The sequence below is a fragment of the Pocillopora damicornis genome, chromosome 10, assembly GCF_964200805.1.
Source record: "Pocillopora damicornis chromosome 10, jaPocDami1.2, whole genome shotgun sequence".
Taxonomy (NCBI): Eukaryota; Metazoa; Cnidaria; class Anthozoa; order Scleractinia; family Pocilloporidae; genus Pocillopora; species Pocillopora damicornis.
Window position 1 is genome coordinate 10,766,428 of NC_142679.1, and position 13,271 is coordinate 10,779,698.

The 13,271-nt window shown below is 36.5% G+C and overlaps 1 protein-coding gene across 2 annotated transcripts in view; it reads left to right on the plus strand.

The window, feature by feature from the left end:
• LOC113667619 (gelsolin-like protein 2) overlaps positions 1 to 10,616 on the plus strand; it is a 35,185-nt gene extending 24,569 nt beyond the window's left edge. For both annotated transcript variants that reach the window (XM_089186112.1, XM_089186113.1), the window contains exons 4-15: positions 502 to 597; positions 1,151 to 1,245; positions 3,410 to 3,482; positions 4,210 to 4,299; positions 5,453 to 5,518; positions 5,898 to 5,934; positions 6,511 to 6,614; positions 7,395 to 7,432; positions 8,119 to 8,201; positions 8,488 to 8,579; positions 9,546 to 9,639; positions 10,302 to 10,616. In XM_089186112.1, coding sequence (XP_089042238.1) covers positions 502 to 597; positions 1,151 to 1,245; positions 3,410 to 3,482; positions 4,210 to 4,299; positions 5,453 to 5,518; positions 5,898 to 5,934; positions 6,511 to 6,614; positions 7,395 to 7,432; positions 8,119 to 8,201; positions 8,488 to 8,579; positions 9,546 to 9,638 — 867 coding nt within the window. In that variant the 3' untranslated portion in view covers position 9,639; positions 10,302 to 10,616. The remainder of the gene's footprint in view (positions 1 to 501; positions 598 to 1,150; positions 1,246 to 3,409; positions 3,483 to 4,209; positions 4,300 to 5,452; positions 5,519 to 5,897; positions 5,935 to 6,510; positions 6,615 to 7,394; positions 7,433 to 8,118; positions 8,202 to 8,487; positions 8,580 to 9,545; positions 9,640 to 10,301) is intronic.
• Positions 10,617 to 13,271: the final 2,655 nt, after the last annotated feature.

Consider the following 13,271-nt stretch of genomic DNA (forward strand, 5'->3'; position numbering starts at 1 on the left):
TAAAAGCCAAGCAATCAAACCAATGAATTTGGTTGTCTTGATGAATCCTTGATCCCCATGAATTAAGTGCACTGAATAAATAAACAACTTGGGGTTACCTGTCTTTCCATTTTCATTGAGGTTCTTACTTTCTCTCTCTATTCTTCCATGTATTGTGCATCTGAATTGCTCAATTCAACTTTCCCTTTCTTGGTGGGCTGTGCTAATCTGCCCATTAAATTTTGAGCCCTGCAGGAAAGGGGCACAGATAGTTTTGCTTCAACTGATGTTGGGGTTCTTCACTTAAGAACAACACCATTGTCTCACTAGTTTTTTAAGGCTTGCCAGGTTATTTTATTATTAAGAATTATAATTTTATTGTTACAAACAGGGTTTGCATACACTTTTGTTGGTCCTATTTTAGCCCTATCCTTGTGGGAGGTGGTTGTTCAGGGCTGTTGACTCTGTCAAGGTTACAAATTAAGGTAACCTATCCTTACTAATGTTGTTATGATTTATCAGGAGCTTGACCATGACGTTCACTTTTATATTGGCAAGTACTCCAGCCAGGATGAGTATGGAACAGCTGCATATAAAACAGTTGAACTAGACACTTATGTGAGGATGAATAAATGCCTTCTATTTTTTTTAATGTTAATCTCAAATTATCACTGTCGAGATATGAAGGAAATGTATCTTCCTGGATTGAGAGAGATACAAGAATAAGTGTGATAAACTAGTCAGAACTAAATCTACAATTTTTAAAGGTTCTTTTGGTTGAAAACCTGAGATTAGTGCTTTTGTTGTACATGCATCAAATTTGGAATGTATAACATATACTAGCTCCTCTCAAGTAAAAATATCAGCTGCAGCAAATTAAACTAAATTTTAAATAAATTCTGTTATTGCTGTAAATGTAAGGTTCTGAAAGTGAGGAATATCAGTTAAGTTATATCCTTGGCTATTTCTTAGTTTTAACCGTGGCCTTTTGATCTGTGATGCATTTGCACCAATTGCCTGTGAGCAAAAGTATTTGATGGAATTATCTATACACAGTTTGTTCTGTTTTGATGAGGATGAAAGCAAAGAATACAGATTTATTTATCTTTTTTTTTAATCTGGCATTTTCATGCTTTTATGTAGGCAATATTGTCAATTTTTTCTTCCTTAGTTGGATGATAAACCTATCCAGCATCGTGAAGTAATGGATCATGAGTCTCCACTCTTCAAGAGCTACTTCAAAACCATTTCTAAAATGAAAGGAGGGTATGTGGAAAAAGGTCAAACTTTAAAAATTAAATTAAAATACTCATTCTTGTGTTAAGGTGAGATAATTTTTTAAACATGAATGGGATCCTCTTAAAATTGCAGAATGTTTTGAATTCTTAAAACATGGTTTATCAGCACAACTTTTATCATCATTGTAGCCAAAAGAATAATGCATTTTCTAAGAATGAAGTATTTGTTATGTTGCTGTCAAGACCTTTTAGAAGAATTATCAAATGGAATACTATTTGACAATTAGTAGCTGACTACTTTGACAATAAATCAATTAATGTGGGTCATTTTAATTTAGGGCTTATAAGATGTAAATGATAATAATAGAATAATAAAATAATAAAAAAGAGTTGTTCACTGAAGTGAAGGTGAATACATATATGTTATTTGCCGGCTGGGAGGTCCGTATAGTGAAAAACTGTGACCTTGGTCTTGAAAATACTGCCCGAGGCCGTAGGCCGAGGGCAGCATTTTCAAGACCGAGGTCACAGTTTTTCACCATACGGACCGACCCTTAGCCGGTAAATAACATATTTATTGTTTTTAAACTTGACGAAATTCTTTCCGAAAGAACCCAAATGATTTATGGACGTAAATACGGCAAGATCTTCCATAAACTGAACAATTTTTGAGTGGGTAAATGGTAGTTAAAATAGAGGTGATGCAAATTTAAGAGAGATGCCTCAGCGAAACATTTTCATTTCCGTAACGATAAAGGTGATTTAAAAGGCTTCCAAACAAACTTTGAAACATTATTTTTACAAGTATCTGTCACAATCTGACACCTGTCAATTAGAGAGCGCACAAGAAAAAAAAAAGCGTAGGAACATTTGAAAACAAACAGAACTAGTTTGGCAAGGACTGTCACGACAATGTTTTCTTCAAAATCAGTTAATGATCTAACGGAAAGTATTATTCACCCTCATCGACCATTCATTCATGTACGAAGATTTACCTCTGTTCATTAAGTAAACGGCGAGGAAAGTAATTGTGAGTAAATTCAATTTTTTTATTTTGAAGTTGTGAGAGTTTGCTCGTTTGTTTGCTGTAATGGCGTGTTTAACTCTGATCTTTCCTTCACAAAAACTAAATTCGAACGGCACACTCCAACGAGACACAAGGGAATGTAATGCGGCCTTTTCTCAAAAAATTCCTTCAATTCCTGTTGTGCAATTTAAGGTACAAATGTCCAAATTGAACGGAATTGGAAAGACTCACCAGGAGCGTATATTTGTTGTAGAACTTAAATTAAAACTTCGCTCGCTCTTTCACTATGAACAAATTGCTCGAGAAAATTCAGATATTAAATGAATGAAAGTTCCATCATTCAGTTTAACTGTAACCAAATACCTCACGTTTCAACTTTCTGGGTACTTTTTGTGAACGATTAAAATTAATTGCAGACGGTTTTTAGGCCGCTTGTCAACCAACGTAATGACACTATTGTTTATACAAATTCATTCTGAAACCAATATTTTTCTGTCAACCAAAGAGATTTGATAGAGAGAAAAGAGAGGATTCATAAGTTATTTATCGGCTTGAGGTAGTGACCGACGTGTTTGCTTAAAAATACTGCCCAGCCGGAAAACGAGGTATATTTATGAAAAATGACAATGAAAGTTGGGATGTACTCGGCAACTCACGAAAGCATTACCGTGGCCCGTGGGCAGAGATAGGAAAATACTGACCGGGTAAAGAACCAATCAGATTGCAAGATTCGTTACCGTGCCCTCTAAAAAAACAATAAATGTGGATATTGACTGAGCTGCCAAGCATCAAGGTTAAAATCCACTTATGTGAATGCCTCTGAGGTGAATAATTGTTTTAGTTTATACCAGACAAATACCTAAAATTAGTTTATTTCCATCAATATGCTGAAAAATGGTTTTGTTCCTGCTATTCACTTCTGAACCAGCCAATCAAGGCATACAAAAATCACTATTCACTTGTTTGGGCATATACTAATTTATATTTCTACAGCACCATTCATACTATTAACCAAGAGTGCTTAACAAAGTTGCTAGTCAGGTGGTTAGGGGGCTGCAAATTTTCAGTGTTGAGAGCAGATCATATAAGAATATGTGGATTAAATTTTTTTCCTTTTTGCATGTATGAAATTATGGTTTACTTATTAAAATGATATGCTTTGTAGGGCTGAATCAGGATTCCGTCATGTGGAACCCAAGAAATATGTCCCCCGCCTTGTTCATGTGTCTGGTAATAAGGTAAGGTCCCTCCTTTGTATGATGTAATTCTTTATGTCAACTCTATTTATAGTTTGTGAACAGTGCACCTAAAGTAGTTTTACAGTGTTCATGGAATATCAACCGTCTCCAACAAAAATGGGTGCACTTTTATACACTTTGACTAAATGCTCATTCAATCTGAACAACTCCGTTTGTTGAAGATGGAATCACTTGTTTTTGGATTAACCTGCATATCTGATGGAAGTGAACTTGAGATCAGATCTTCAAGTTTCATTCTTCTGTGAACAAGGAACCAGTAACATTTTCTTGCATGAACATGAAACCACTGTGACAAGTGACAAGCTGATACAATTAATAAATCATACAGCAACACTAGCCATACTTGTTACTCAACCCTTTAATCTGTAAGAGTGACTAGCACCTAATTTCAAGAATAAATGAAATGATCACCAACTGAAGAAGCTATTGACTGTTAATCACATTCTCCTTGACATTACCTTAAGAAATATATAGGACAACTTATGGAGAATATGATCACTGATGTTAGGGAGTAAAGGGTTAATACAACCCAAGCTGAAATATGCAAATGTATAAGAAAAATCACAGACAGCTATAGAGCAAATAACATCTGCATTGTTTTGAAAAAAAAAAAAAAAAGAAGCACCCACAAGAATTCTAATCGGTGCCAAGGAAATGATTTGACATGGAAAGCAAATTTTTGTCATCTCTGCTTCATTTCTGATAGAAAGTGACGATCAAAGAGGTGAAGTTTAAGAAAGATTACTTGAATGATGATGATGTGTTCCTTGTTGACCTTGGACTGAAGATATTTCAGGTAAATTGTAAAGTACTTGTAGCTAAATAAAAATTAGAATGCATACCAAATGTGGTGTTGGGTTAAGGAATGAGACTGGTAGACTTAAATGTGCATGACATTCCTGGAAAGGGGAACAGTAGGGGGTTCTCAACACTGCAATACTGCCAAAAAAAATTAGGCAAGTACCATTATTTTGCAGAAAGAAGTGTTATATACCACAATAAGGTCAAAACTTGTTGTAATGCTAAAAACTGCCACTCTTGATGTTTCACTCAGAGCAAATAAGACAGCAATAATAAATAAGAATTTGTTTATGAATGTACTTTGGGTAATTGTCAATTTCAACCTGTTTCCAAAACAAATGAAAACTGGAAAAGGCATGAAAAACTGTGAAGGACTTGAAGGATGATATTTAATACCACCCAAAATTCAAAAAATGGTATCCAGCTTGTTTGGAGAATACCTCAATACCACAATTGGATATTGAAATTACCAAAATACTGCAAGAAAAAAACTCCAATACTGCAAACCCTAGTGTCCCCCTCCTGGGATGTAACAATAATTTCTTTAACTTCCATAAAGGCTCAAATGAGATTCCTTTCAGTGAGCCACTTATCCAGACCTTCAACTTTTTCAGTATTCAGTGTTATTCTTTTCATCAGCCCCTCTGTCCCTTCTCCCCCACCACCACCCCCCCCCCCAAAAAAATGGAATATTTAGGTAAAAAAAGGAGTATCCTCATTCAATTGAGGTAAATTGCAGTTCATTACAACATGTTAGACATGTTCTGAAGAGCCCTGTATTAGTTTTTATATTAAATATTGTAGGTTCTCAACCAATGCTAGTCTGTGCCGGGCTCTTGACAAGTGGAAATGTACAAAAGAGCAGGCATTTAATAAAGAGTGATAGGAATAGAGCCTGTAAGATTTGATTTAAATTGCTTATTTTACCCATTGATTCACCCACGTTTAGATAATCTTTTATCATGTCACCTTTTTAATTGCATCTTGCAGCATTTTATAAATGTTTATGTTGTCTTGGTGTGTATTTTTAAGAGGATCAATTACGTTTGCCATGAATTTGGTCATGATTAGCACATGGCTCTCTGTTCAGAGTTAGACATAAAAGTTTCCAACAATTCTTTAATGAAATGGTTGGCTTATTTGTGTAGTGGAATGGTGATAATAGCAGCATGAATGAAAGGTTTGCAGCAGGAAAATGTGTAACGCAATTAAAAGTAAGTATGCTGATATTCTCACTAAATTATCTCCATCAATTGTTGAATTTTCAAACTGTGCAATTTATTAGAATAACCATATTGATTTGAAGTAAGCTAAAGTTTGTAGTTTTGATGCCATTATAGATGGTACATGTCAGGGCATGGCATGGAAAAGTCCCTTGGTACATGAGATCCCTCCCTTTGAAAGAAACTGTGCTTATTATTATCATCATTACTATTATTATTATTGTTATTATTATTTCATTATTTTTCTTTTGCTACTGTAAGATACTCCCTTGCCCTTACAGGGAAATCTGTCTGTCCACCCTGATATTAGCAACGATCTTTGACTTGTATCTTCAGACTTGAGAATGCTTATACGGTTTTTGTCTTTCAGTCTGAACGAGGTGGTAAACCAACTGTGGAAGTTCTTGGTAAGTATCCGATTGATTAAATAGGGAACTGTTCAAAACTTCTCAATTATTATGGCAAATTACTCCATCGACTGACTGCAGATATTTCATATAAATTTAGAATTGTTCCTACTTAAAAGATGATGATTAATTTGCACTTGTCTGTCAACACTGTCAACACAGATTGTTTTGTTGATTACTGTGTAAGGGGTAATGATAAATAATTATTCCATGAGAGTGCGTTGGATTTGAGATGATAGATAGCCAATAAGGTGTAAGGCACGTAGCTTTAACCAACCTCTAGCAATATCCTCTCAGTAGTGTTATTTCATTCTTTGTGGCTTTTACTTTTGTTGCGGAGATGACGTCAATGACTTAGCATCGTTTTACGTTATATCCAATCCACGGGAGAAGTGTTTGCTTCTAACCAAAAGAAAATTCATCTGATGAATCATTTTCCTTCAGAGGTTATTCGGTATATGAGCCGATAACCGGAGTTAAGTGAACTTATCACAACACTGGAAATGCAAGATCCAGAGTTTAATAATCTTTAATATGTCAATATAACGTTGATAGTGTTATATTTAACTGTATCAGATAATTGTAAGGTTGCTGAAATACCTGAGGAGTTGTTGGAAGTCTTTCCCGAGGAAGGACAGCCTGGAACCAAGAGGTCTAAATTTTTTACGAGAAAAGATGAGGTATTGTGTATACAACATCGTTTGAATTTTAAATTTTTACGGTTGCATGTGATATCTGCAGTCAGAAGGTTGTTTTCCTGTCAGCTTTTTCATAACGTAACATCATTTTGCTAATCCATAGTTTTTACGGAAAAAAATAGTTCTTGTTTAAATCATATTTGTTGATTGATCTTTCGGGTAGAATCTGGAAGTCAGCTTAGAAGATTTTACATCAACCAGCAAAAAGTGATATTGACCTTTCTTTACTTAGTTTTCGTGCCAGTTAATGAGAGTATCGAGCCTAATCTTTCAGAAAAATGCTCTTGATTTCTTTCATTGAAGTGATTCCCTCTTGACTGGTTCGAATATTTCAGTCATTTTATTCGCCGTTTCAACGTGATCTCTATACGTGTTTCTTTTTTTTTCTTTTATAAGGACGAAAACGAGAGTACAAAACCTCGAAAGGAAAAACATGCCTTATTTGATTGTTATTACTATTAGGGCTGATGGTGATAATCACTCTAATCCATATGGTAGCTTTTCCCTTTCGTGGGCGTTTTTTATGGTTTCCTTTGGCTACAAGAGATTACTCTTAATGCAAAATTTTGTTACCCTTTGCAATTCATCATTCAAAACTTTTACACGTAAACGTGCAAAGCAACTCAGTTCTGATAAAAACGCAGACATTTTACACGTGTTTTCTTCCAATGAACCCCACCCTCATTGGTATTCACGTTGGAGAGACTTTCACTGATACTGTTGTTTTTTAAATAATTAGATGCAAACTTTTCTTTTATCTAGACTGATAGTGATCCTGGGTACGAGAAGGTGTTGTTTAGGTTAGTAGTATACTTGTTTAGTATAATTGCTTACTAGGTGATTATAGAAATGTGTGCGCTCTAATTGGTCGAGGATTGTGTAATATCTCTCCAGAATCAGCTCGCGCATAGCGATCATAGCGACAGGAGTGCTAAATTTCAAAATGGCGGCCTCGTGTTTTATCAATCTTCAAAGAGGGCGATAAACGCGATAGAAGAAAATTCAATTTCGTAGAGCGCCAAAAATGTACCGAGTTTGGTGGAACACTTTTCAAAGAAAGTTTTGAAGACTTGGCTGATTAAATCAAATAAACCTATTGAACTGTTTGTCCATCTTGATACGAGTAATGACAGAATTTTAACGAAATATACGCTATGTTGTCTTTACTTACAGAATTTACAACAATTCGAAAGCACCTGAAAAATTATAATAAAACAATTATTCACCCCAGGCTTAGTGAACACTGTTGAATAATCCTCTCGAATTCGTCTCAGGGATTATTCAACAAAATTCACATCGCCTTCAGCGTATAATTGTCAGATAGAATAGTGTAGGCACAATCCTTACTGAGGTTTGATGACTGATATTGCCATTGTTAATCCTCAGAAAGATCTATTGAGCCAGTTCATGAAAGAGTAGCAATAACGTTGTATTTCTTGATCACTTTCATTCAACGCCATGTTGAACTGACTTGAATGATTTATAGGTTGTCAGAGGAAAGCGGTGAGATGAAGTTTACTGAAGTTGCTCGCGGGAGGGTAACAAGGAGTCAATTGGACAGCGACGATGGTAGGCCGCCTTCTTCTATAAACCTTCGTCTAAAAGATTGAAAATAATGGGTAGAAAACTGATAGAACGAACGAAGTGCCATTAGCATTCGCGAAATTCTCTTTAAGTAGATATCTACAAAGGACTACATTTCCTCAGCTAGTTCCCCACCCTCACCCCCCCCCCCTTCACTTCTTTCTTGTTTGAAACTGCGGTTTGAACTAAGCGCTGTCGTATGCATGACGCTGTCGAAATATGCTCTACTTCTCGTACCCTTAATTTTGTGTGTTTCTGAATTTCTCTTTAGTGTTTATCTTGGATTCTGGAAAACACTGCTATGTGTGGGTTGGGAGCGGTGCAAGCTCAAATGAAAAGAAGAATGGTTTGTCTTATGCCCACGTAAGTATTTCCGAGCACTGTCTTTTGTTAGGTTCTCGAGCTATTACCTCTGTGAAATAATATAAATCTCGTAACATTTGTCGTATCGCAAATGGTATCAACTGGAAATATATGACCAATAGCCTCTATTTGGCATAATAAGTATGTACGCATATTTGTCCGCAAACATTATCTGTTCCGAGATGCGAACAGTTTTCGGGAGCGAAGCTCGAGGAAAACTTTGAACTTCGATTTGTCCAAGGACAAATATACGAGCATGTTTTCGCGCCAAATGGAGACTGTCATTTTTACTATCCTTGAAAAATTTTTGTAACTTGCGGGAAAATTTTTGCGAGCAGTTTACAGTTTTTTGCGTGAGATGTTTACTTTTCAGTGTTCTCTGGCATGACTTTATGAACGAACATACATGTCCCTTCTTCTTAAACAATACTTAAACGCTCTTTCAACGTTAATTGAATTTTACTAAAACAAACGCTTTCATCGTACTAGACGCAGGGTTAGAAAATTGGGGTTGAATCACTCGTGGTGTATCCTCAAACATCCTTAGTTTTAGCTGGGGCATACTAGATCACAAGATGCGTTCAGACCAATCACGCGCGAGCAAAAAAAATATATGGTGGATTATAACTAACGAGAGGACTTTTGAGTGAAAAAAAGATATGAAAAGTCATCAAATAACATATTTAAATTTGTCATTCTAACCTCGCTCGGTGGACGATAATTACACAAAAGGAGACATTTTCCTGTGTCAGTTCAAACGTGCTAACTCAAGTGTGATTTTGGGGGGACATGATAAAAGCTTTTAAATGACGAGCCCTGAAGGCGTCATCAGATATATTTCTTGATGGGTGGAAAGTTGTATGGGATGTTAAGTGCCATAACCCGTATTGATTAGAAATTGACGATACAATCAGAATGTCTTCTTACAGAATTTACTACTGTCTCATTTACTTGTCCTAATTACAGAATTACCTAACCAAATCTGCAAACCCTCTTCAACCAATCACTGTAATTGGAGAGGGACAGGAAACAAAGGAATTCCACGCAGCATTTAACTAAGGTACTTCTCACAATCTATACTAACTAATAGTCACCCAATCTTCTTAGATGAGGCAACACAGCATTGTTGGGTGTATGATGGGTTCACGTCTCATAAACGCACACATACAGAAAACTTTATTAACACCCTTCAGCTTGATATGGTACACACCGTGACGCGGCTCCTGTTACGTTAAACAAAATTATCAAAACAGCCATTTTGTTGCCCAGTCTTGTGCTTATTGAAAAGGTACCAGCTCCACCCGAAAAATCAGAGGTATGTGACCAAAGTCAAGCTTAAATAACATGGGGTAGAACCTTAACTCGCATTCTGCAAACCACCGTGCTATTTACATGCACGGTTGAGGCGTTGCACTCTAGCACCCGACGAGGGGGCTCTAAGCGGCTTTCATTATGAATCTGTTTGGAAACTGGTGGAAGAGTTAATATAGTGTTATTGGCGTTGGCGCCGACTGTTGTTGGGAGATAAACTGTGCCAGGGTCTAGACCAGAGAAGCGAGGGACCGAAATCGATTGGCCGTTTTTTTGGGAAGACTGGTCCCCACACAAACGGTGTGCCTGATACAGGCTAGCTTGTAAATGAGAGGATCTTACTGCTGCTTTATTACCTACTTCGCAAACGTTTCCATTGGGAGTTTCTGATTTCAACATTTCATCTTTTAGGGTGACACCATGTCAAACGAAGGCAGTCTGATCAAGAAGTATTAAAAACATAAATTTGTAGTGTGTCTGGCTAAGTTTTTGGTGAATATGGACAGAATTTCGTGTGATTTTTACTACATTATGCAAAAATTCGTCTGTGTTCGCAGGCAGCTTCTGGAAGTAGGTTTCTTTGTAATTTTGTTGCTTGTTAATCGGAAAATGAAACATGAGTTGTTAATCTTGAACTTCGTTAAGGTTAAACAAGGATTCACCGCTCTATATTGTTCAAGGCATAACTGATCACAGATATGAAAATAAACCAAGGAATTTACTGTGTTTCAAGTTTTTGTTTGTAAACATTACGTAATTATCGTAACCCTTGTATTAATACGGACCACTATTTCCTATCCCTGGCTTTGCTTCTCAAGTTTTGCTGAAATAACGTAAAATTCCGAAAATAAGCCCCAGAGCTTATATTTTTCAAAGGACCTTTTTGAGGGGCTTATTTTTGGAAGCGGCTTATATTTGGAGGGGCTTATTATAGGAGGGGAATTTGCGTTTTAAAATTGGCTGGGCTTATGATTGACACAACGGCAATAAACTTTATTAGAACAGAAATACAGTAAAAATGGTAACGTAGTTCAGGCTCAGGTTCATCTGGGAACCTCTGCCACAGATTTTTCCCCTGCTCAAAGATAGAACAATTCCATCTATCGCCGCAAAGATAACATGTGAAAAGCGAGGCGTACCAGAGGGAATTGGGGTTCAGGGTGGCGGGATCGAACTTCCTTGCAAATACTTTGTCCACGGACCGAAGGAATTCAAGGCGCGAGTGAGGAGCGAACTGCGTAAAAGACAATAAACTTCAACACTTGTTGACCACACGGCTTTAATGCACGGAATCATTCTTTTATGACTAATAAAGGCTTCCCGATAATGGTGATTATGTGTAGTTTGCTTTGGTTTGTATAATTGAGGATAATTTCCAAATACAAGCCCCCGGGGGCTTATATTCGGAGGGGCTTATTGTAGGAGTTATTTTTGCGTTTCAGATTTGGGGGGCTTATACACGGAGGAGTTTATTTTCGGAATTTTACTGTATCTCTTGGAAACCTCGTTTGACTTCACATTGAGTTTGCCGGATGTTAATGACTTCCTGTCCTTAATAGCGAAGAACATGTTTCCCAAGAGAAACCCCGCCGTGAAGAACTCTGATTTGTCTTAACTGGTCTCCGAAGATTATTTCTAACTGGTGTTTGGTGTAGGAAATTACGCTGTTGAGGTTACCTACGAGGCCCTATTTTTCTCAAGAAAAATAATAATTTTGATGTGAAATATTGGTAATGTCGCGTCGAAATGATCGCAACCAGGCGAGGCACAAACAAAAACCGCCTAAAACCGTGTTTAAGCTGTTTTATTTCTCTCGATGCTTTGCACCCTTGCATCAGTTTGTATTTTTTCCGTACTGTTCTTTATACACTTCCAATGTTTCTAAGAAGGATTACTTATTTTAAAATCAAGAGCCTCTTCAGTTGGTGATCATTGTCTTTATTCTCGTGACCTTTATGTGTGATTCAGGGATGATATTGTATGGAGAAATTAGATGCTGCACACTGTTAGAGTTGAAAGGGTTAATCAAAGCTTAAAGATATTGAAAAAAAGAATATTATTAGATCTCTCATTCATAAGAATAAAGAAACTGCGACAAATTTTAGGCTTAAACATATTCTCATGAAAAAGGGATCTGAATATAAACCTTACTCCTAATATATTGCAGCGGAGACTCCTGATTACGCCCCAGTTCATCAAGAATCGCCGTATTCGAGTTCCGTTCCTACACTTGTACTGTAATTTAGGTTAGAAATTTTAGAAATCTGGACAAAAATAAAACGCGCAGAAACATCCTATGATTTACTTTTTTCGTTTTTTCTTTTAATTGAGAAAAGGTCGGCTTGGGATGGTAAAATTTTATTGATCTATTTTTTATTTGTTTTTGTAAATAATGCTACAAGCTGTATTTATATGCAGTGAAATCGCACTCCAAGCGGTCTGGTAACTTGAAAAAAGGTCCAATCCGATTCCATATTATAATCCTGATGGTTTCTATTGAGATTACTCCCTTATTTCTATCCAGTCCTCTTTATGTCGGACGTTGTTAGATGTATTTATACATAGGGACATTTTCTGTGTATCAGTGCGTAATGGCTGATCTCAGTAGCTTGTATCACGCGACGCCGTTTAATTGTATCGTGTGGGCGTGTTTTATTCTTCCGTGAACCTCCTACACAGCTTTTTGTCGAAACAATGAAAGTACCCCTTAAACAGTTTCTTCAGATTATGACCTTCTCAGGCAGCGAAAATTCAACATTACGATGGAAGATTTGCTCGGTCGCAATTTAATATAACTCTCTTTTATCGCTGTCTCGGTCTAAAACGCTACCTAGAACTGAGATATGACAAATCTAAGAATGGACCATTAAAAAATCCCCACATACTGTTATTAGGAGATTCTTTCAGCACTACAGAATGTTAGAGATTTTGCGTTCGCTCTTTTTGGTAAAAAGTGTAAGGAAAACATTTATTTGTGACACCCCATTTCGCCCTTTTTACATAGCCTCACGAATCTCAACGGAAGATGTTTATTTAATCTATCCTCTTATCTTCACCAGAAATTATGAAATATTGAAGACTTAAAAAACCTCGCTGATGAAAATGTAATCTCGTTTTAAGTCATTTGTATTTGATATTGATTTCTAAAATTATGGGAAATTTAAGTTGCTGACAGCGACCACATCTGAATCACATTACGAACAGAAACTCATTACCTCGGCGCTGTTTTTTAATTTTGGTATAGTAATTTACACATTTATTCGCTGTGAATGTTTGTCTTCATATTACAAAGTTTTGATGAACTTCGACGGCGAAACATTACAGAATGCTCTTGAAAGAGTGAAACCCCATGTTTCAAAAGTTTCAATGGGACTGCATTAA